This window comes from Equus przewalskii, chromosome 5, assembly GCF_037783145.1.
Source record: "Equus przewalskii isolate Varuska chromosome 5, EquPr2, whole genome shotgun sequence".
Lineage (NCBI taxonomy): Eukaryota > Metazoa > Chordata > Mammalia > Perissodactyla > Equidae > Equus > Equus przewalskii.
In genome coordinates this window covers 30337801-30362430 of record NC_091835.1, presented here as the reverse complement: position 1 = coordinate 30362430, position 24630 = coordinate 30337801, and the positions used below count along the sequence as shown (strand labels likewise).

Genomic DNA, 24630 nt, shown 5'->3' with positions numbered 1-24630 from the left:
TTATCCAAAAGCTCAACTGGGGGTGGAGCATCCACTTCCAAGATGGCTCACCCACAGTTCATGCTGGCTGTTGGCAAGAACCTTTAGTTCCTCACCACATGGACCTCTCCGTAAGGCTGCTGGAGTGTCCTCGTGACATGGTGGCTGACTTCACCCAAAATGAATAATTCAAGAGAAGAGAACCAGGAGGAAGCTACAGTGCCTTTTTTGACCTCGAACAGAAGTTAAACACCATCACTCCTACTGCATTCTATTCCTTAGAAGCAAGTCACTAAGGTCATCCCACGTTTAATGGGGCAGAGTGTCTTAAGCTCTACTTTCTGAAGAGAGGAATGTCAAAGAATTTGTGGGCTTATTTTAAAACCACCCCAGGCCGTGGGGCTTATCAGGGAGTGATGAGTCATGAGGCTGGGGCAGTCAGCAGCAGGTAGATCCTAAGGATCTTAGGATGCCGTTGCAGTCTGGAGAGGATGGGCAGGAAGGGGCGAACAGTGGAAACTAGAAGGCCCATTAAGAGCCTCTTACTTTGTCCTGGAATGTGATGCTGAGGGCCTGAATGGGTCCAACGATGGAACAGTTATATTCAGTATCAAGAAGTTTTGGTTCTTCTTAGACATGTCCCAAATTGTTTCTAGTCTTCTTTGGATTAAAAAATAGAGAACACAAACTGAAAGCCCAGTTGTAGTTCACAAAGTTAACTTGCCCACAGGAACTATTCGGATAAAAAGCAATGAAATGAAGCCTGCCTGTTCTATAATTGGTCAAGGTGAGAAGAATCAAGCTGTGATGTATGGACACTAACTGAGTAACTTAGCTTCTCACCATATTTACAGGTCAGGTTATCTCTCCTGGTCTTAAATTTTTCATTTAGAAAGTGGGAAAAGGAGAAAGGGGGTGGGTGACCTAGCTAATCTCTAAAATTCCTTCCATCTTTTATGTTCTGTACTCAAAATGAGTACAGGATGCTGATTTGATCCAATTAGTGTTTTATACTTGTTTAACTTTGAGAATATTTTGACTCAGTAACATGTGACCTTTTCATAGACACTTAAATCAGGTTATGCCAATATCAAGGAATTTTCACTGAACATTTGCTGGCCCTAAAACTAAGTTAATTCGATTTAATTTATCATTTTTACATACATGTAGTTGAAAATGTCCAACTTTTTCAATGTTCTTATTTTGTTGAATCATTTTAGTATCAATTCTTTTCCATATTTAAATTTTATAATGATTTTATCAAAGTTTTTGTCCATATCAAATTTTACTGATTATAACTTTCTGCCACTGTGAATTTTCTTTTTATGACTACTGCCAAATCCAATTTTCTATTTAGCCAATGTTTTATTTTGTGTTGATATTACTATTGATACAAGTAATATTCATTATGAATTGAATTTTTTTAAAACAGTAATTATTATTTATTTCTTAACTAATCTTTGAGAAAATCATAAGAATTTCCTCTCTAATATTATAGTTACCCTGTTATCTGGAATTGGTCTATTGCAGGGATTGGCAGACTTTTTTGTAAAAGTCCAAATAGTAAATATTTTATACTTTGTAAGCTATATACTCTCTCAAAACTATTCAGCTCTGCTGTTGTAGTGTGAAAGCACCCATAGACAATATGTAAGTGAGTGAGCATGACTGTGATCCAATATAGTTTTATTTATGGATGTTGAAATTTGATTTTCATGTAATTTCCACGTCACCAAATATTCTGCTTTTGATTTTTTTTCAACCATTGGAAAATGTAAAGCCCAGTTTTAGCTGATCGATTGTACCAAAACACACAGTGGTAGTGGATTTGGTCCACAGACCATAATTTACCAACCTCTGGTCTATTGTATTGCTGATCCAATTCTTCTTGTTCTTCTCCTCACTTCACATGCCATTATCTAAGCATCCACAGGTGCTGGTGAAGGTAAATGCAGACAATAGGGTTCAGATGTCCTCAAGGTCAGAATGTCAGCTAGAGTTATCAGAATAACTTGTATTTTATGTGTACTCAAGTTCTCACAAGAATGAGCACTATTGTTCCCATTTTATGGATGGTGTAACAGATTCTTGGAAATAATAATAGTTAATAATTATTGGGGCTGGCCCAGTGGCATAGTGGTTAAGTTCATGCACTCCACTTCAGCGGCCCAGGGTTCATGGGTTTGGACCCCGGGCATAGACCTATATACCACTCATCAAGCCATGCTGTGGCAGCATCCCACATACAAAAAATAGAGGAAGATTGGCATGAATGTTAGTTTGGGGACAATCTTCCTCAAGCAAAAAAAAGAGGAAGATTGGCAACAGATGGTAGCTCAGGGCCAATCTTTCTCACCAAAATAATAATAATTATTATTATTATTGAAGAAGCTTACGGTGTGGTATACACATGGATTATTACAATCTCATAAATTATACTATCCCCAAAAGTAACTTGTTGTAGGTCTCATAGCTAGAATGTTGAGGCCCCAGAGTTAAGCCAAACAGCCTGTCTCCAGAACCCATGCTCATAAGTTCTGCACTGTGTCGCTCTGTAGCGCTGCAGTGCTTCACAGAGTCGTCAGTACAGTGCAAACATTTTATAGCACATAACGTAAGTGATGCAAATCTGTCTCTGATGAGGGAAGCCTCTGGGTGAAAAAGCCGCTTTTCACCACAGTCTCTGAAGCTGGATGCTAACCTGGTAGTTAATATGATTACCCGCCAAAGGCCTGCGTGCCGGTATTTGAATAGGTTGTGTTTATACCCATGGCCATGGCCATAGCCACAGCCAGCCACGTTGCCTTCCCTGGCACTAACAATTGGAGACCACTGTGTCTGCTTGAAATGTAGTGCTGTAAGGTGTGAGATGCCGCAGCAGCTTTTGCCAGGGAAGTGTTCATGTAGATAAAATTCTTAGTTAAGATTATAAGATGCAGAGGACCACCTAAGTTAATTTAATTCCATAGCTAACTAACAGATTTCATGAGGGAGGTATTTCATGAGAGCAGTTAAGGCACGCAGCCAGGCAAAGAACTATGCTTTCCTAGAAGGTGCAAGTTGTAATTGCTCCAAGAGATACTAGGATGCAGGAGTTCCAGTTCAGAGGAGCCTGGCCCCTGCCACTCAGACCACATTCTGTGTGTGTGTGTACACGGACGTGTATGTGTACATATGTGTGTGTCCTAAGTAATACATGAACCTGATGCTTTATTCTCATGCACAGAAATACATGATCATTGAGACCAGCATGTTAATCAAATCAAGGGAAGCGGAAAACCTTCAGGTAGAAGAATGTAAAACACTGAACTCACAAGATAGTCTGAGACACACATGTCAGCCTTAGGATAGCTTTGCAGTATTCTTTGAAATGGTACATCTGGGAGATGATGATGTGTGAATGGTTTATTAGATAAATTACAAAAGTGATTAGACCAAATGGCATGAGATCTTATTGCTTAGATGAATAAGATGGCAGAGACTTTGCTCCCTGTGGATGATCTAAGAAAGACTTTCTATTTCTTGTCAGCAGTAGCATCTCATATATAAGAAGATTATAGCTGCTGAAGCCCACAGGGCAACCGAGTATGAAGAATACCCCCAAACTATGTGGAACATATATTTGGGCAGACTGCTTAAAGCAAGGAGAGAGCTATTCCTCCTGTTAGTTTCTATTAGTCTATGACACTAAAAGGATACTCCCTGGAAAGAGACCAAGGAAACGCACTAATAACGTGAACAGATTAACATGCTGAAGAAAAGGTGTATTTCTGCATTTTCTTGTCCCTTTTCTTCTTTGCTTGGTCTCTAGAGTTGGAGTTTCTGTTTCACTCATTCTGTTTCCTTTCTCCTAAGCACCCATAATATATTAGGTACTCTAATTATATCAGAAACATGGTTTCCTTTGTATTTCCTCATTAAAATTACTGCAAAATTTGAATATGGTTCCATGTGTATGGTAGCTTTTTTATGAATACTAAAAGGTAGGGCTAGAGCCTGGTAGATAAAACAAATATGAAGCTTCTGTACGAACCTAACTGATTTTTTCCCCACTATCAAGTCACTTTACAACTACACTAGGAGCATGCGTCCTCTTTGTTAGGTCTAGTAGCTTCATATGCTTCAGTCTAGATGTACCTCCATTTCTGGCTCCATGGAACTTTCTCCCCTGGCTTGCCTGCACCCCGTTTTTTCACTTGCTCATACTCTGCTGTTTTTCTCTCAGGGTCTATCAGCTCTGTCAGAACACTAGGATTTGGCTTTCCAGCCATTCTGTTTGTCACATTCTAGTGGGACTGCTCCACTCTGCCAGTACACTTCAGAAGTGGTCTTCAGTCAGGACTTAATGAGCCCTGTGTTGGATCAGAGGGAATCTGGGCACATGGGCCCTTCTTCCAAAGATTGGGTTATATATACACAAAAGGCTTGGCATGCCCCAGGTTATTTAATCCTGAATTCCCCTGACTATTAACTTATCAGTCACAACTTGTAGGATTTCTGGTATTTCTCTGGTGAGCCTCTTTTGTCATAGTCAGTTTTACAGGCATACCTCGTTTTATTGCACTCTGCAGATATTGCGTTTTTTACCAATTGAAGATTTGTGACAGCTCTGCGTAGAGCAAGTCTATCTGCGTCATTTTTCCAACAGCATTTGCTCACTTCGTGTCTGTGTCAGATTTTGGTAATTCTCACAATATTTCAAGCTTTTTCATTATTATTATATTTGTTATAGTGATCTGTGATCAGTGATCTTCGTTGTCACTATTGTAATTGTTTTGGGGCACCACAAACCACACCCATATAAGACAGTGAACTTAATCGATAAATGTATGTGTTCTGACTGCTCCACCAAATGGCTATTCCCCCATCTCCCTCTCTTCAGGCCTCCCTTTTCCCTGAGACACAACAATATTGAAATTAGGCCAGTTAATAACCCTATAGTGGCCTGTAAGTGTTCACATGAAAGGAAGAGTTGCGCATCTCTCACTTTAAATCAAAAGTCAGGACTAGTTAAGCTTAGTGAGAAAGGCATATTGAAAGCCAAAATAGGCTGAAAGCTAGGCTTTTTGGGCCAAACAGTTAACCAAGTTGTGAATGTAAAGGAAAAGTTCTTGAAGGAAATTAAAAGTGCTACTTCAGTGAACACATGAAGAAGAAAGTGAAACAGCCTTATTGCTGACACAGAAAAAGTTTTAATGTCTGGATAGAAAATCACACCTGCCACAAGATTCCCTTAAGCCAAAGCCTAATCCAGAGCAAGGCCCTGACTCAGTTCTGTGAAGGCTGAGAGAAGTCAGGAAGCTGCCGAAGAAAAGCTGCCAAAGCTAGCGGAGGTTGGTTCATGAGATTTAAGGAAAGAAGCCATCTCCGTAACATCAAAGTGCAAGATGAAGTAGCAAGTGCTGATGTAGAAGCTGCAGCAAGTTCTCCAGAAGATCTAGCTAAGGTAGTTAATGAAGGTGGCCACACTAAACGGCAGATTTTCAGTGTAGACAAAACAGCCTTATAATGAAGGAAGATGAAATCTAGGACTTTCATAGCTGTAAAGGAGAATTCAGTGCCTGGCTTCAAAGCTTCAAAGGACAGACTGACTCTCTTGTTAAGAGCTAATGCAGCTGGTCAGTTTAGGTGAAGCCAGTGCTCATTTACCATTCTGAAAATCCTGGGGCTCTTAAGGATTATGCTACATCTAAATTATTATGCTATTTATATCTATGCCTGTGCTCTATAAATTAAACAACAAAACCTGAATAACAGCACATCTGTTTACAACATGGTTTACTGAATAATTTAATCCCACTGTTGAGAGCTAATGCTCAGAAAAAAGATTCCTTTCAAAATATTACTGCTCGTTGACAATGCACCTGATCACCCAAGAGCTCCGATGGAGATGTACAATGAGATTAATGTGGTTTTGCACGGCTGCTAACATCCATTCTGTTGTGCAGAATGGCTGCACAACATCCATTCTGCAGCCCGTGGATCAAGGAGTAATTTCAACTTTCAAGTCTTATTATTTAAGAAATACATTTTGTCAGGCTATAGCTGCCATAGATAGATATTTACTGCTCTGATAGATCTCGGCAAAGTAAATTGAAAACCTTCAAGTAAATTGAAAGAATTTACCATTCTAGATGCCATTAAGAACATTCACAGAGGAGGGGCGGAGCAAAATGGCGGGGTGAGCTGACCCGGGATTCTCTCCCCTCCAAAATACAACAAAAGATTGGAAGAACTGAATTTCGGAGAATAAACATAATGCCAGCTCGTTAGAGACCTACAATACCAAGAAGGCTGAGATCATAACCTTGCTTACACCTTCGGAGGCGCTGGAACGGTAGGAGAGAACATTGCTCCCTCCCCTAGAGTCTGCGATCGCTGCGGCGCAGGTCGGGAAGGAGTGGGGGAGGGGCCGCGTGACTGGGGATCATCCAGGACTCCTGCCGCTGATTCAGTGGAGACCCGCTGACGGGGGCAAAGCTTCCATCCATGGGGACCCTATAAATCAAGGGCCTTGGGAGACCAGAGAACAGAACTGATCTGAACCCATACCGGCACGTGTAAGTAACAGCCCCTCCCCCCTAACAAAGCCAGTGGGCGCAGCCATCTTGCCCCAAGGCGGAGAGCTAACACGCCGCTCTTGACCCCCATCTAGTGGCGACAGGCTGTAACTGCAACTGAATTCTACCACCATGAGAAAAAACCGCTCCTCTACCATCCAGCAATTTATAAAAGCCCCAGACCAGAAGGAAAACAATAAAAACACAGAATTAAGTCCTGAGGACTTGGAATTAGGTAAACTAAGTGATAATGAATTCAGAGCAGCTATAATCAAAAAACTCAATGAGGTAGAGAGAAAGATAGAGAAACAAGCCGAGTTCTGGAGTTACTTCACAAAAGAGATTGAAATCATAAAGAAGAATCAAACAGAATTACTTGAGATGAAAAACACAATGGACCAGATAAAACAGAATACGGATTCCCTGAATGCCCGTGTAGACAACCTAGAGGAGCAAATCAGCATAATCGAGGACAGACAGGCTGAATGGCGCCAGACAGAGGAAGAAAGAGAACTAAAAATTTTAAAAAATGAGGAAAATCTCCGAGAGATAATGGATTCAATGAGGAGTAAGAACATAAGGATCATAGGAATTCCCGAGAATATGGAAAAGGAAAATAGAGCAGAAAGTGTGCTTAACGAAATTATTGAAGAGAACTTCCCAAATCTAGGGATCAACGAAGAAATGTGTGTAGAGGAGGGTTTTAGATCTCCTAGATTTGTCAATGTAAAAAGACCCACCGCAAGGCACATAATAGTAGAGTTGGCAAATAGGAATGATAAGGAAAGAATACTCAGGGAAGTAAGAAAAAAAAAGAGAATAACCTATAAAGGAGCCCCTATCAGACTGTCAGCGGATTTCTCTACAGAAACCCTACAAGCTAGGAGAGAATGGAGTGATATATTCAAAGCTTTAAAGGATAAAAACCTTCAGCCAAGAATACTCTATCCAGCAAGAATTTCCTTCAGATATGAGGGAGAAATTAAATCTTTTCCAGACAAACAAAAGTTAAGGGAATTTGTAACTAAAAGCCCTCCATTACAAGAAATCCTCAAGAAGGCTCTCATACTTGAAAAAAGAAAAAAGGGAGAAAGTGGACACAATCCACAGACTAGGGAGACCGATGGATAGAACCAGAACAGGATAGCAAATATTCAACTATAGCATTAGGGTAAAAATAAGGAAACCACCAAAACAAGGACGATCTTAGCACTCTAACTACAAATTAATGAGATGAGTTGGAATAAAAAGATGAAAATAATTATTTAGGAGGGGAAGAGCAAAGGGTCTAAATCAGTATTGGTCAAGTAAGTAAGAGACCACCAGAGAATAGACTATATTATACACGAGATTCTAAATACAAACTTCAAGGTAGACACTAAAATAAAGTACAGAACAGAGTCACAAATCATAGATAAGGAAAAATCTAAGAAACCCAGCATAAGAAATTGCAGTATTAAATGGGTAGTCTAAAGCACACAGGAAAAGAAATACAGGAAAACAAGATAATGAGCGACATATTGACAGCATTAAGTCCACATGCATCAATAATCACTCTCAATGTGAACGGATTGAACTCTCCAATAAAAAGACACAGAGTGGCAAAATGGATTAAAGAACAAGATCCAACAATTTGTTGCCTCCAGGAAACACACCTCAGCCCCAAGGACAAACACAGACTCAGGGTGAAGGGGTGGAGGACAATACTTCAAGCAAATAGCAAGGAAAAAAAGGCAGGTGTTGCAATTCTCATATCAGACCAAGTGGATTTCAAAATAAGACAGGTAAAGAGAGACACAGAGGGACAATATATAATGATCAAAGGGACACTTCATCAAGAAGAAATAACGCTTATAAAGATCTATGCACCCAACACAGGAGCACCAAGGTTCATAAAGCAACTATTAACAGACCTAAAGGAAGATGTTAAAAACAACACAATAATAGTAGGGGACCTCAACACCCCACTCACATCAATGGACAGATCATCCAGACAGAAAATCAACAAGGAAATAGTGGAGCTGAATGAAAAACTAAAACAATTGGACTTAATAGACGTATATAGATCACTCCACCCTGAAGGAGCTGAATACACATTCTTCTCAAGTGCACATGGAACATTCTCAAGGATAGACCATATGTTGGGAAACAAGGCAAGCCTCTACAAATTTAAAAAAATTGAAATAATAACAAGCATCTTCTCAGATCATAGTGCTATAAGGCTAGAAATTAATTACAAGAAAAAAAGCTGAGAAAGGCACAAAGATGTGGAGACTAAACAACACACTACTGAACAAGCAATGGATCATTGAAGAAATTAAAGAAGAAATAAGAAAATACCTGCAAACAAATGAAAATGATAGCATGCCATACCAACTCATATGGGATACAGCAAAAGCTGTATTAAGAGGAAAATTCATCACAATACAGGCACATCTTAACAAACAAGAAAAATCCCAAATAAGCAACCTTAAAGCACACCTAACTGAACTAGAGAAAAAAGAACAAATGAAGCCCAAAGTCAGCAGAAGGAGATAAATAATAAAAATCAGAGCAGAAATAAATACTATTGAAACGAAAAAGGCAGTAGAAAGGATCAATGAGACAAAGAGCTGGTTTTTTGAGAAGATAAATAAAATTGACAAACCACTAGCCAGACTTACAAAGAAAAAAAGGGAGAAAGCTCAAATAAACAAAATCAGAAATGAGCGAGGAGAAATAACAACAGACTCTGCAGAAATACAACAGATTATAAGAGAATACTACACAAAACTATATGCCAACAGAATGGATAACCTAGAGGAAATGGATAAATTCCTGGACTCCTACAATCTCCCAAAGCTCACTCAAGAAGAGGCAGACAATTTGAACAGACCAATCACAAGGAAAGAGATTGAAACAGCTATCAAAAGCATCCCAAAGAATAAAACCCCAGGACCAGATGGCTTTCCTGGGGAATTCTACCAAACTTTCAGAGAGGATTTAATACCTATCCTTTTCAAGCTATTCCAAAAAATTAGGGAAGATGGAACACTTCCTAACACATTCTATGAGGCCAACATCACGCTGATACCAAAACCTGACAAGGACACCACGAAAAAAGAGAACTACAGGCCAATATCACTGATGAACATAGATGCAAAAATTCTAAACAAAATTTTGGCAACCAGAATTCAGCAATTCATCAAAAGAATCATACATCATGATCAGGTGGGATTCATACCAGGGACACAGGGATGGTTCAACATCCGCAAATCAATCAACGTGATACACCACATCAACAAACTGAGGAATAAAAACCACATGATCATCTCAATAGATGCAGAGAAGGCATTTGACAAGATCCAACAGCCATTTATGATAAAAACTCTGAACAAAATGGGCATAGAAGGAAACTACCTCAACATAATAAAGGCCATATACAACAAACCCATAGCCAACATCATACTCAATGGGCAAAAACTGAACCCCATCCCCCTGAAAACAGGAACAAGACAAGGATGCCCTCTATCACCACTCTTATTTAACATAGTACTGGAGGTCCTGGCCAGGGCAATCAGGCAAGAAAAAGGAATAAAAGGAATCCAAATAGGGAGGGAAGAAGTGAAACTCTCACTGTTCGCAGACGACATGATCTTATATATAGAAAACCCCAAAGAATCTATTGGAAAACTGTTAGAAGTAATCAACAACTACAGCAAAGTTGCAGGGTATAAAATCAATTTGCATAAATCAGTAGCATTTCTATACTCCAGTAATGAACCAACAGAGAAAGAACTCAAGAATACAATACCATTCACAATCGCAACAAAAAGAATAAAATACCTTGGGGTAAATTTAACTAAGGAAGTGAAGGACCTATATAATGAAAATTACAAGGCCTTTCTGAGAGAATTGGATGACGACATAAGGAGATGGAAAGACATTCCATGTACATGGATTGGAAGAATAAACATAGTTAAAATGTCCATTCTACCTAAAGCAATCTACAGATTCAACGCCATCCCAATCAGAATCCCAATGACATTCTTTACAGAATTAGAACAAAGAATCCTAAAATTCATATGGGCCAACAAAAGACCCCGAATTGCTAAAGCAATCCTGAGAAAAAAGAACAAAACGGGAGGCATCACAATCCCTGACTTCAAAACATACTACAAAGCTACAGTAATCAAAACAGCATGGTACTGGTACAAAAACAGGTGCACAGATCAATGGAACAAAATTGAAAGCCCAGAAATAAAACCACACATCTAGGGACAGCTTATCTTTGACAAAGGAGCTGAGGGCATACAATGGAGAAAAGAAAGTCTTTTCAACAAACGGTGCTGGGAAAACTGGAAAGCCACATGTAAAAGAATGAAAATTGACCATTCTTTTTCACCATTCACCAAAATAAACTCAAAATGGATTAAAGACCTAAAGGTGAGACCTGAAACCATAAGGCTTCTGGAAGAAAACGTAGGCAGTACACTCTTTGACATCAGTATTAAAAGGATCTTTTCGGACACCATGCCTTCTCAGAGAAGGGAAACCATAGAAAGAATAAACAAATGGGACTTCATCAGATTAAAGAGCTTCTTCAAGGCAAAGGAAAACAGGATTGAAACAAAAAAACAACCCACTAACTGGGAAAAAATATTTGCAAGTCATATATCTGACAAAGGCTTAATATCCTTAATATATAAAGAACTCTTGCAACTCAATCACAAAACATCAAACAACCCAATCAAAAAATGGGCAGGAGACATGAACAGACATTTCTCCAAAGAAGATATACAGATGGCCAATAGGCACATGAAAAGATGCTCATCATCGCTGATCATCAGGGAAATCCAAATCAAAACTACACTAAGATATCACCTTACACCCGTTAGAATGACAAAAATATCTAAAACTAATAGCAACAAATGTTGGAGAGGTTGTGGAGAAAAAGGAACCCTCATACACTGCTGGTGGGAATGCAAACTGGTGCAGCCACTATGGAAAACAGTATGGAGATTCCTCAAAAAACTAAAAATAGAACTACCATACGATCCAGCCATCCCACTACTGGGTATTTATCCAAAGAGCCTGAAGTCAGCAATCCCAAAAGTCCTGTGCACCCCAATGTTTATTGCAGCACTGTTTACAATAGCCAAGACGTGGAAGCAACCTAAGTGTCCAGCAACAGACGAATGGATAAAGAAGATGTGGTACATATATACAATGGAATACTACTCAACTGCAAAACAGAACAAAATCATTCCATTTGCAATAACATGGATGGACCTTGAGAGAATTATGTTAAGTGAAATAAGCCAGCAAGAGAAAGATAATCTGTGTATGACTCCACTCATATGAGGAATTTAAAATTATGGACTAAGAACAGTTTAGTGGATACCAGGGGAAAGGTGGGGTGGGGGTGGGCACAAAGGGTGAAGTGGTGCACCTACAACATGACTGACAAACATTAATGTACAACTGAAATTTCACAAGATTGTAACCTATCAATAACTCAATAAAAAAAAAAAACGAACATTCACAATTCATGGGAAGAGGTCAGAATTATCAACACTAACAGGAGTTTGGAAGAAGTTGATTCCAACCCTCATGGATGGACTTCAAGGGGTTCAAGACTTCAGTGGAGGAAGTAACTGCAGATGTGGTGGAAATAGCAAGAAAACTAGAATTAGATGGACCCTGAAGATGTGATTGAATTGCTGCAATCTCATGATAAAAGTTTTAATGGATGAGGAGTTGCTTTTTATGGTTGAACAAAGAAAGTGAAATCTACTCCTGATAAAGATGCTGTGAAGATTGTTGAAATGACAACAAAGGATTTAGAATATTATATAAACTTACTAGTTGATAAAGCCTAAAGTTGATAAAGGGTTTGAGAGGATTGAATCCAATTTTGAAAGAAGTTCTGCTGTGAGTAAAATGCCCTGATCAGTTAGCAGCCCTCAAAATTGAGGCAAGACCCTCCGCTAGCGAAACAGTCATGATTTGCTGAAGGCTCAGATGATGCTTAGCATTTTTTAGCAATAAAGTATTTTTTTAAAAAGATTTTATTTTTCCTTTTTCTCCCAAAGCCCCCCAATACATAGTTGTATATTTTAGTTGTGGGTCCTTCCAGTTGTGTCATGTGGAACACCGCCTCAGCATGGCCTGATGAGCGGTGCCATGTCTGCACCCAAGATTGGAACTGGCGAAACCCTGGGCTGCCGAAGCAGAGCGCGTGAACTTAACCACTCGGCCATGGGGCCGGCCCCCAGCAATAAAGTATTTTTAAATAAGGTATATACATTGTTTTTTTATACATAATGCTATTATACACTTAATAGACTACAGTATAGTGTAAACATTACTTTTATATGCACTGGGAAACCAAAAGATTTGTGTGACTCACTTTACTGCAATATTCACTTTGTTGCGGTGGTCTGGAACCGAACGCGCACTCTCTCCGAGATATACCTGTATCTCCTCAAATAATAAAACTTTGCTTAAGCATCGACAACTGGTGATACTGAAATGGTGATGTCTATCAGAGTTTGTGTTATGCTAAGCAGTTAAGCAGCTTTCAGAGAGGGGAGATTAATTCAGTAACTATATGGGAGATATTATTCTCAAAGAAGATGGGTAGAGAAAATAGTCTTCCTAATTTTTGTTTTTCCCAAATCGTTTTTTTCTACCCAGAGCCTGGATTACGCCTAAGGTGAGAGGGATGATGTCTGGAAATCGTTAATCCATGGGATTTGTTCTTGGTGTATAAAATTTTTTGAAAGAATTTCTTTTTAAATGATTTCCTTATTCAGTATGGCAGACAAATCCAGGAAGAACCTCTCTGTCAGAGCACCCAAGATCCCTCTTAGCTTCTCAGATGTTTGACACTTTTGGGGCTGTGTGTGTGTGTGTGTGTGTGTGTGAGTGAGTGAGTAGAAATAAAGATTCTTCATGTGGTTAGGACAGGACAAGAGAGAAGAAGTAGCAGAGGAAAGGAAGAGGATAATGGTGGATACAAAGCAGTGCTGCTGGAGTGGAGGTGGGGGGCATACCATGCCTTTCCTGGGATTAGCTGCTGGCTCACTGAGAGCCTAGCTTTATTTCAATTTATAGTAATGAGAGGAAGAAGTTAAGGAGACTCTCTTTGTGCCTCCTGTCCTGGTACTGGTTTCAGTTCTTAAAGTGCTCTTTTATGATATTCAGAAACATTTCCATCCTCTCAGTTATGCAGGGTTCTAAGCTGCACTAAAGCTGAAAATATTGGCTAAGGGCCATTTTGCTCAGATCTGTACTCCCATCTTGCCCTTGCACCTTCTTGCTACTGCAAGTATGTACATGTGCATTCTCATACACACCAAGTCACAAATGTTTCTAACCTGTCACATTTTGTCTCCTGGCTCTTTCCGACTTTAGCATTAAGAGATCAAATTCCTGTATGTAACTTGTCTTTCTCTAAACAGCAGGGATACCTGTTTCTGATATTTATACAGGGCTGCGGATACGTTTGCCCCTGCATTCCAGGTGATTCTAGGTAAACTCTCCTTCCCTCCCACCTGTACCCTCTTAAGCCCAGTTCTTGGTAAGCACTGCTTAATGAGGAGCCATGTCTACCCAAGGCTTCAGACACAGAATGAGACTCTCAGTGGCCACAGCCTGTCTGTGAGCCTTCAACAGTAGACTCTAAATATCTGCCCAGTCTGTTGTGTTTAATTTGACACTAGAGTTGAAATAATAATATGACTAATGGCAAATTGGCTCTGTTTACTCCTCCAGCTCACACACACACACACACACACACACACACACACACGTACACATACCTGTTTAACCTGACCTTGGAATAAGTGCTAATCACAGACGAGTCTCCTCCAGAGACTGGCCTCTGGGAGCTCTTGTACAGATAAGCTATCGCATCTCATTGTTTCTAAGATAATCATACTTGGCTCTTTTCTTCTCTGTATTTCTGTAGACTGTGAGAAGGAGCCAATGGATGTGTTCCCTCTAATCTAGATTCACATCCTTTGTTATGTTGTTCCATGTTTATTGAGATACTTTCAAGATCACGAGGTTCCTTTTGTTTATTCTGGGCAAGTCCACTTGGCCTTCCCCTCCACTTTCAATATAATTGGTACATTGCATTAGAAAGAGAAGAAAATGAAATGTTGTGATAAGGTTGTTGTGTTTTGTCCAGCAGGCAACAACCATGTTGCTGTTTTTCAGATTCATCTGTCTAGTAGACATGTAATAATGCCAAGAAGTGCTGTTGTGCTTGACTGCAGCCAACAATTATAAGCAGGGATACTTTAGGCACCAGACCTCAAAGGATCAGAATGGAGCGTAAGTTATCAATTTCAGCACTCGAGTATGTGTACAGGCATGCAATGAGTTGAAGGCCACCATTTTTGCCTATGGCCAACTGCCTACCTAGTTTTTTCTTTTGAATTCAACATCAGCCTGCCTTTGGCTTGCCTGCTTAAAAAGTATAAACCTCTCTTCTCCCTCTTTCGCCTTATTTTTTCACATGCTTAGACTTTTCCCCCCATAATTTCTCATTCATAAGTATATAGCCCTGGAACTTTACTATACAGTGGGGAGAAGTCATTCAGCTATTTTATTCTATATATGTGCACACACACACACACACACACACACTAATATTTAACCCCTATTTGTTCACTAAAATAACAATAAGTGATTTATTTTGGAGAAGCAAGCCTCAAGCCAAGAACTGAATTGAAGATACTTTCCCATCTTTATTAGCTCTTAAGAGCAAGGAAGAATGTTGGAACACTCACATACTCCTAGCATTGCTAAATCTATCAGAGTGGGTGGCTTTCCTGATTCTAGTTATCTCACTGGCTCTTATCCGACCATCCCTACAGGGTGCATACTATGTGTCCCTTGATTGGTTAGCTTGTAATAGCTTATGTGCCTCAAAATAGCATTCTCTCCACTTAATGCCCATTTATCTGCACTGTCTTCATCTGTGATAACTTGTCTGCCTTCTTGTTGGTAAATGTCCTTATTTTCATGTATCATACAAGTTCCCAAGTAGTAAAGCAGCAAGGACTTGAAATGCCACAACCTTAACATCCTCCAACACGTGAATAGATGGACTCAGCAGGAGATCTCCTTCCCTCACTAGTGGGCAGGGCTCCAACACTCTGCTCTCTATTTGAGCAGCATTTATTATGCTGACTGCATAAGATAGGATAGATTTTAACTGAATGAAGAGTAAATAGGCAAAATGCAGTTAGCAAGTGTGTAGTTCAGATTTCAAGTTTCATTTTATTCTAAACCCTGTTTCCTATCTCCTTATAACTTTGAGTACAGAATTTTTTCTGTCCATATCTGGATCAAGAAATAGGACATGTTTTGGGGCCAGCCCCAGTGGGCCAGTGGTTAAGTTCAGGATGCGTGACTTTGGTGGCCTGGGTTGATTTCCCAGGCGCAGACCTACACTACTCATCTGTGAGTGGCCATGCTGTTGCAGTGGCTCACATACAAAAAAGGGAAGATTAGCAATAGATGTTAGCTCAGGGCAAATCTTCCTCAGCAAAAAAAATAATAATAAAAATAATAAAATAAAAATTATTCCCAGGGCTGGCCCGGTGGCATAATGGTTGGGTTGCATGCTCTACTTCAGCAGCCTGGGGTTCACAGGTTCAGATCCCAGGCACGGACCTGCACACTACTCATCAAGCCATGCTGTGGTGGCATCCAACATACAAAACAGAGGAAGACTGGCACAGATGTTAGCTTGGGGACAATCTTCCTTAAGCAAAAAGAGGAAGATTGGCAACAAATGTTAGTTCAGGGCCAATCTTCCTCACCAAAAAAATAGTTCTCACTTTTTCTCATATTTCAACATCTGTAGTCTTTTGCAGTTTTCATAGACACACTTAAACTTTAACAAACCGTAAATCTCTTTGTATCTAAAACCTTTGGAGAGAGTTTCACTTTTAGAACCAGATATTTCTATTTCTAGTAAGATTTCTGATTAACATTTATTCACCTCAATGACCTAGTGGTCCCTGGACCTGGACTCCTAATGGTAACTGAGTGTTTACTATTCCTTTCGTTTAACCAGTGTTAAGGAAAAAATTATTTATTCACTTACTAGAGAACGGTAAGGCAGACTTTACTCAGGACCATCTGATAAGTATAGAGACCACTGAAATGAGGTTTTGCAGTTGGGGAGAGAGACTGTGCTCAACTGAGAATACAACAAGGAAAAGTGGGAATTTATGGTCAAGGAGCAGGTTGGGGGTTAATGGGTGGACCATCAGGGGTAAGGGAGGATTCTGGCTAAACCAACCTAACAGGATTCTTGCTTAAGGCAGGCCAGAGTGATAAGACACTACCTGAGGGATAGTGGACTGTGAGGAGCCTGATCAGAAATTGAGGGTGATCAAATATCAAGGGTAGGAGATTCTTGATAACCAACTTAGCAGATTCTTGCTAGAATTGGACAATGTAGAGATGAACACGAAAGCCCAAAAGTCAGGGCCTAGTTGAGAAGAAAGTTCAGAGGAACCTGACCAAAGTTTGGTCAGAGAGAGAATGTTTGTTACCAGTATGTAGATAAGGGGAATGAGAAAATTAATTGAGCCTAAGTGATGCCCTGGACCAAATATTTCATTAACTAAATAAGTAAGAATAGTAGGTCATCTATAAGGGTTGCTGAGAAAGTGGCCCTGCTTAGTATAGAACTAGTATCCTAAGTACTTAATAAATATTTATTGTATATCATTCTGGATTTTTTGTTTTTGTCATGATTTTTTATTTTTGTTTTGGAAGATAAATGTAAGACAGTCACATTCTGTAAAATTTGCTTGGGGAGTCAGATACACGTAAAATATAGTTGTGAAATGGGTTAGGATTTGGAGCTCTGCAGCTTCTTGCCTTTAACGTTAGGTTATCTTAATTTTTCCTGAAATTTTAGAGCTGTATTGTCTTACCCCTAAAAGAAAGGCAGCTATGTTACAATAGAAACTTTTTTTTCAATGACTGTAGCCCTCTAGCTAAGCACAAACTCAGTGTAAGGCTATTGAAACTTTCCACATTCTCCTTGTTACTAAAAAGGTTTGTTTTCTGATGGAGATTATGTAGGGGTATCTTATAAACTATTCCGAAGTTTTGACTCCTTTATAGATTATTATAGGATGCAGACTTGCTAGGCATGACTTTGTTCAGTATGTCTTGCAGGAGAAGTATAAAATGAAGGCTTTTCTTAAATGTATATTTTTTCCATTTTTTAGGATTAAAAATGAGTAAGGACCATAAGACCAGAGACATTTAGAGAATCTATTAATTATCCTTCTGTTCGTGCTTCAGATGGGAAGGCTCATTAGGAGGTTGGGTCTCAGAGACCATTAAGAATAAAAAATTTGTTGAATTTCCTAACCTTATATATGAAGACTAAGAGTAAGCCTCAAATCAAGGCAGAGGTTTATTTAACAATTTAAGGGCTTGCCTGAAGTAAACTTCAAAACTAAAGTTAAAACAAGGATAAATCATGAATTTACACATTTTAATTCTTATGTACCCTCAACATGTCTTTTCTATCATTTCATGATTTTTTTACTGTAGAGTGGGACCACATCTTATTCTTAATATTGCCGTCTGCTAAAACTGGATAGGACATGGCACAAAGGCATTCACTAAATGCTTGTTAAGTGAATTATGTAATTTTTTAGCTTCAATACATATGATTTGATAGAATGTTATGAGGGCTTACTATATTTTTTCAAAGAACTATTCTTTCACAAAGTAGCTGCATTTAAGTGAGAATGTACAAAGCTCCAAACCTTCGTGAAGAGACAACACTGTCCTTCATCGTCCTGAGCCTGAAGCACATTACTGACCAAGAAGATAGTCTTCTTTCCCTCAGTAACTAAGTTTTTGAGAGTAGATTGATGAATTTTATTCCCTTGCCTCTTTTTTTTTACTTTTCAGAGTTTATCTCTCTGCTGGGGCCTCTGCACAGGAAGCTATTAAGGGAATAATGTCTCCAGGGAGTTAATATGTTAGTTGTTCTGGGACTTTCTTGATGTACCTAAGTCGGGGACAGCAGTGTAATGGTAGCCCAATGAGGAATCAAAACTACCACCAGCATTTATGCAGTTAATACATGGGCAGTTGAACCTGCCTTTGAAGACTTCAGCAGGTGGAAAGAAGAACAAAGATTTTGTAGCCAGTTAAGGACAGTGGGCTAGCCACAAAAGAATCATAGTAAATATTAAAATAATTTGCCAGGAACACGGTAAATGATCAATAAATGTTAGCTTAAAAAGAATGACATCTTCCTGGGGCCAGCCCCATGGCCGAGTGGTTAAGTTCGCACGCTCCGCTTCAGTGGCCCGGGGTTTTGCTGGTTCAGATCCTGGGCACCAACGTGGCACCGCTCATCAGACCACGCTGAGGCGGCGTCCCACATGCCACAACTAGAAGGACCCAGAACTAAAAATATACAACTAATGTACTGGGGGAACTTGGGGAGAAAAAGCAGGAAAAAAAAAATGGCATCTTCCAAACAACAAAACATTAGTATCCCAAGGGCAAATACCTTAAGTTCCAAATAATCTTCAGTACCTGTTCATCTAGTCTTTATGATGGGCATTCCTTCAAGATGTGTCTCTAGAATGTGTTCCACCCAACTATACTTAGTGTAAATGTCTGACCCAGAAACAGTAAATTGGGAAGAGAAAAGTAGCCATATAATTGACTGGTTAGGGGCCTTTTGCTCTGCACAGTCCATCCTGGTATTGAAAAGTCAAATGGTCTAAGAAAGTCTGTTCAAATCTCATAGATAAATGGGTTGCAGAAATGGAACACTGTAGAATTTTCAATTGCAATCTGTATCAAACAATATAGAAGCAACTCATCTGTCTTCCAAAAGAGCTTTAGCCATCTAACCTTACTTAAGTGGGAAGGAGGTTAAAATAAACACCTTCAGAAGATCACTGTCCTCTGTCACCATATGTCATCAAATGCTGACCTCCAAAGCCAATTTGAGGATCTTACACGTAAGCAAATAAATCCTTGCAAGAAGAAACAAAGGTCTCAGTACATCAACCAAAAATTTCTCACCCCTTTTTAAAACTTAAACGCTTCTTTAACAGCTTGGTAAATGTAGGACTGGGGGAATATTGCTGTTGGGGCATTACATTTGGTAGAAGCAGAGGTTATCTTGACAAGTTAATTTTTTAACTTCTTTTTGCCAAAAAAGATATAGTTCTGCATAGCTGTAGAACTAATGTGGCCTGACCACATTTCTGACGGTTTTTGGTAGGACTCCTTGCCAAAGTACAGAGGTTGTATTTGGACAAAAGACATAACTTATGGATCCTGTAAGGCATCCTCTTTCTACTTGGCAAGTGTCCCTCTTCCCTCCTGAGATTAGGCAGTGGCAGTTCTGCCTTGTGGGAAATGCAGTTTCTTTTCTAAGTGGCCTACCCAAGTTAGATAGGGGAGAAAAGGAAAAGATAAGGGCATTTCCCACATGATTGACGTGGTTAAATGTGCCCCAGAGAGGCCGAAGTGATTTTTTTATGCATAGATTTGGGACCTATGCTAGTTGGGCAGTTGCATGGACTTTCACATACTAAGCTGTATTGTTTTTTGGGTTTTTTTAAGCAGTTCTCTTTGGCTGGGAAAAAAGGACCGACATCTTGGCCATTGCATGGAATGAATTTTTATCCTGGAAAAAAATTTCAAATTCCATCATTTTTTAAGTTTTCAATTGGACTTTGAAAAATTACATATTGCAAAACTATCATTTTTAAATCAATTCACTCTTAAGCATGAAATTCATTTAAATCAGTTTGAAATTCATCTTTCATCAAGAACAGAGATCTAAAGTCAATTTTTTCATTCCCAGTCATACTGTAGTGAGCTAGTCTCCTTCTAAATTTTATTTTACTATAAGAAATTTGGTCTTTCCATTACTACCATTTATCACATTGTCCCATTCCTCAGTGGTCATACTCTTTTATGCCAGCTTTCCAATCCAAACAGTAATTAATATCAGCTCTTTCAGCCTTGCAACCCAGATGCGATGGCAACTATACACAGACACACACACACACAGAATGGTTATTAAATTGCACAAACCCAATGGAACTCCCCAAAGTGACTTTTTATCAATGTGTCTGTAAAAGAAGATAGAGAAAGCCAAGCTTTAAAAAAAAAAAGGAAAAGGAAATAGGGCTGCATTGTGTGGAGGCATGAGGGATGTGGTAATAGAACCGTGACTAGACAGTTCAGTTATTGAACTGCAAAACATACTGGCATTTAAGGAAATAATTGCCTTTAAATTTCCTTTAAAGATTGCGCTTTGAAATTCTTTCTAAATTTTCTACAGTGAGTATGCATTTATGATCAGAAATAAAATAAGTTCTTTTTGAGAGATTGGTGTTGTTTGTGAAAAACTATCCAACTTCCACACTCTCCAAATCCTCTGCTTTCTTGAAATAATCTGTTCCTTCTGTGATTGGCAGTGTTGATATGCCTATCAGACGTAGGAAATGCCAGCACAGAACTGGCACCATGAGCCTGCTGACTAGGAGTCTCTTATAGAGCCCGAGAGCTTTCCACACCAGCACCCAAGAGTTTAACCTTTATCCTTATAGAATTCTGTGTGATGGGCATGTTTAAAAAGTAAAAATAATGCTAAATTGATTCACTTTCTCTGATCTATCTAGCAGGCTCCAACTTCTGTGTTATATTATACTATATAGCCCTAAACTCTGAACTCTGATCTATTTAGTAATCTAAAGGTTGTTTTAGCTGCTAAACCCTGGCTCTTCCCTCTCAGTTATTTCATGAAAATAGTATTGGAAACAAAGGAAATGTGGTATATTTATAAAGCAACTGTTAAAAGCCATATTTTCCAGGAATATGTGATGTTGTGAATAGTGCTCACAATATAACATTAAATGGGTAAACAGTGTATCAAGCAAAACGTGAAGTATGATACCATGAAAAGTAGATTTATATAAGTTTATAAAAAGACTTGGAAGAAAATCGCAAAAATGTTGTAAATGGACTTACAGGCTTTTTTATTTCTTTTGTACCTCTTTTCCCAAGTAAAATGTGTATTGATTTCGTAATAAAAAACATAAAACTTTACTCACTTTTTAAAAAACTCTTAAAAAGAAATAAAGGAAAGCCACAGGAACAGTCCTGTGAGGAGGCCAGGGAGGAATCAGTGTCGTGTTGAAAGTAATACCAAGCCTTGTTGCTGTTGACTTGAAGATTATTGAGCTCCTTATTTGTGAGGTAGGTCATAGGTGTGCTATTGATGAAAAATGCCAGACTAGTGACATGCGACAGGTGCAAACCTCTGCCTTGTAAGCCCTAGGAACATTTGAGAATCGCCAGCGTCTTGGCAGGGTTTTGCGACTCTCACAGCTGCTGTGTGTCAAGCAGATGCTGCTCTAACATTTCAGTGTTCTAAGATGTGAGAGCTGGCCCAGTTCTTCCTAAACACCCCCAACTTTGACCAAGTACTGAGTACCTGGCCAGAGTATTGTCATGAGAGCTGTCTAACAAAATTCTGGGGCAGAAGTCATCTGTCATTTAATGTGCTTCCAAATGGAGTCAAAAGGATAGTTAGTCATCCAGGGTAAAGGGGATAAAAAAAAAATACAGGACAGGACTGTTATTCAAGAAAAATATAGAACCAATGTAACAACTGAGAGAATTTCAGAGAGTCCCTTGCTGTGGGTCAGGTGTTTGGTGTTATAGAAGGGTTTATCAATCACTGTTTAAAAAGAATATCGGATAGCTTCTGTGAAATGAAGGAGGGGAGCTTAAGCCAGGATTAGGCAGACTCAGTAATGAGTTCACTCATCACATCTCTTGGCCAAGAAAAACATGCACCTTCTCCAGAGACAGAATTCTTCTTCCATTCCAGGAGGTAGAGGAACACATGAAGTGTGTGTTGTCCAGGCTTTCAGGTGAGTACATTTCACTAGCAATTTTCTGTAACCTACTCATAAATAAATGGAATGGGAAACTGTGAGGTAACTTGGAGTCTCTCTGTATCGGGAATGTCATTGCTATCAATACAAGTTAGTCCTGTCCTTAATCCCCTGCCTAAATACGGAAGTCTCAGTCTAGGTTGATATATGGAGCCAACATTCGCTACCCATCTCCCAGAATGGTGGGTGGATGTGACAGTGTAAATGTGCAAGTGTGTGGAACTGTTTCTTTTTATAATCCTGAAGATTTCAATAGTGATTAGCAGAGCTTTAGTCTTTAGTCAGTTTTCTTTAACTTGGGAGGCATAAAGATATTTGAACTTCTCATTTCAGATTGACCTTTACTTTCCTCATTTTTCTCACCTCAGATCATCCAGTCCCTCTTAGAACTTGACCAAAATAGAAGCAAATTAAAGTTGTATATTGGACACCTGACAGCCCTCTGCCATGACCGAGACCCCCTGATCCTTCGTGGACTCACTCCACCAGCTTCCTACAACTTGGACGATGACCAGGCAGCTTGGGAGAATGAGCTGCAGAAGATGACCCAGGAACAGGTAAGTCTCTCACTTGAACTTCGACAAAATCTTACTAAAATTCATCTACTTTCAGGCTGATGCAATAGGAACTACCTTGGGGAAGTCAGCGTTCAGATTCAAGATTCTCAGCAATGATTAGTTCTGCAACAGATGCTGGGAGTTACCATTTGAAGGAGGTCCCACTGTATTCTTCCCTAAGTGTAACTTGCTCAAGTATCAGAAAGGGCTGTTTTACAAGGGAGAGGGTTAAGGACAATCTGTTAACATGCCACACGTTATTTCATAGAAGTGATGGCTACTCATAATTATGGCCACTGAAGGAAAATCTGAGTTAAGGATATTTGGATGGGGGATTCTTGACAAGTCGGTAGCATATATCTTCAGTTTTCTCTGGGAAACTGTGGGTTACAACATACTAAATTTTTAAGTAAAAGAACCACTAGATGAGTTAATTTAGGTCCCTCCCCCCAACATGCTACATTTTCTGTTTACCGTTGCCTGTGAAAATCCAATGATTTTTTTTTTCATGTTGTGACTTTTTCTATTTCAATAAAGAAATGAGAAGGCTGGTCTAGAGACAAAAACCATGAATAAAGGAAACAAAGAAAGAACGGGATGAGGTTAGGAATAGAGAGGAGACATGGAAAGTGAAGGAAAGAAAAATTGAATAAACACTGAGAAATAGAAATAGATAAAGAAAAGTAGAGCAGTTTTAAAACAATAATTCTAAGCTCCTTTTGTTCCTAGCATACAGATAAGGGTTGATGATATCTTTAGCCCCTTACAGACTATGATCTAAGTCTTAGACTGTGCTCTAAGCCAACCAAAAGACTTAAATGCACAGGTGGTGTAAATTTACTAAAAGTCTTCATCAGAATTTTTAAGCAATACACTATTTTCCAGCTAAATACTTCCTATTTGATAAACATGATTTGTTTATTCCTAAGGTGTGAAGGAAAATTGTGTTAAATACAAAACTTCCCATGGTGTGATATTAGAGATGGTGATAACAATCCACAGGTCAAGAAATGTGAACTGGAATCTTAGAGCTGCACTTACTTCCCCATGATTAGATATTGCCTGGTAATAGACGTGTTTAACAGCCTAATTAGTTACCCACCTTGTTTATTTGAAGCAAAAAGGTAGGGCCTATTTCTCAAATTTAGCATGTTGCCATAGAAATTTTAATTTCTTTCTTCTTGAAAGAAGAAAAAATTTAAAGGACAGAATTAAGTTGAATTCCTAATAGCTCCTTTTGATATTAATGACCGTGTAGTAGAATGCAACTGAAAGCCCTTTGGAAACAGAGCACATGGCTAGTTAATCTTGGAAGCTTTTACTTCAAAATTTTGCGTAAAAACATTGCTTCTTAAAGCAGTAACATGGCAATGTATCACAGCTTAATGGCATTCAGTTATTTCTTTGTAAAACAGCTTGTCTTTGAAATGGAAAATAGTATTTTTGCTTAGTCTAGTTTTTCAAATATGCCTGAGTGGACTTACCTCAGTCTTTCCAAGGGAAAAAAATTACCTGCAGGGTGAGACCAAGAAAGAAAATTTCAAACTAAGAATTTTTTTGGAA

At 39.1% G+C, this 24630-nt stretch overlaps 1 protein-coding gene across 22 annotated transcripts in view; it reads left to right on the top strand.

Annotated features, from left to right (window-relative positions):
• The window catches only part of ERC1 (ELKS/RAB6-interacting/CAST family member 1), a 516642-nt gene that overhangs the window by 449257 nt on the left and 42755 nt on the right, over positions 1–24630 (top strand). For all 22 annotated transcript variants that reach the window (XR_011540237.1, XR_011540234.1, XR_011540233.1 and 19 more), the window contains one exon: positions 22879–23067. Coding sequence is in view for 15 of the 22 variants with exons in the window: in XM_070620439.1 (XP_070476540.1) it covers positions 22879–23067 (189 nt within the window). In the remaining 7 variants the exon portion in view is untranslated. The remainder of the gene's footprint in view (positions 1–22878; positions 23068–24630) is intronic.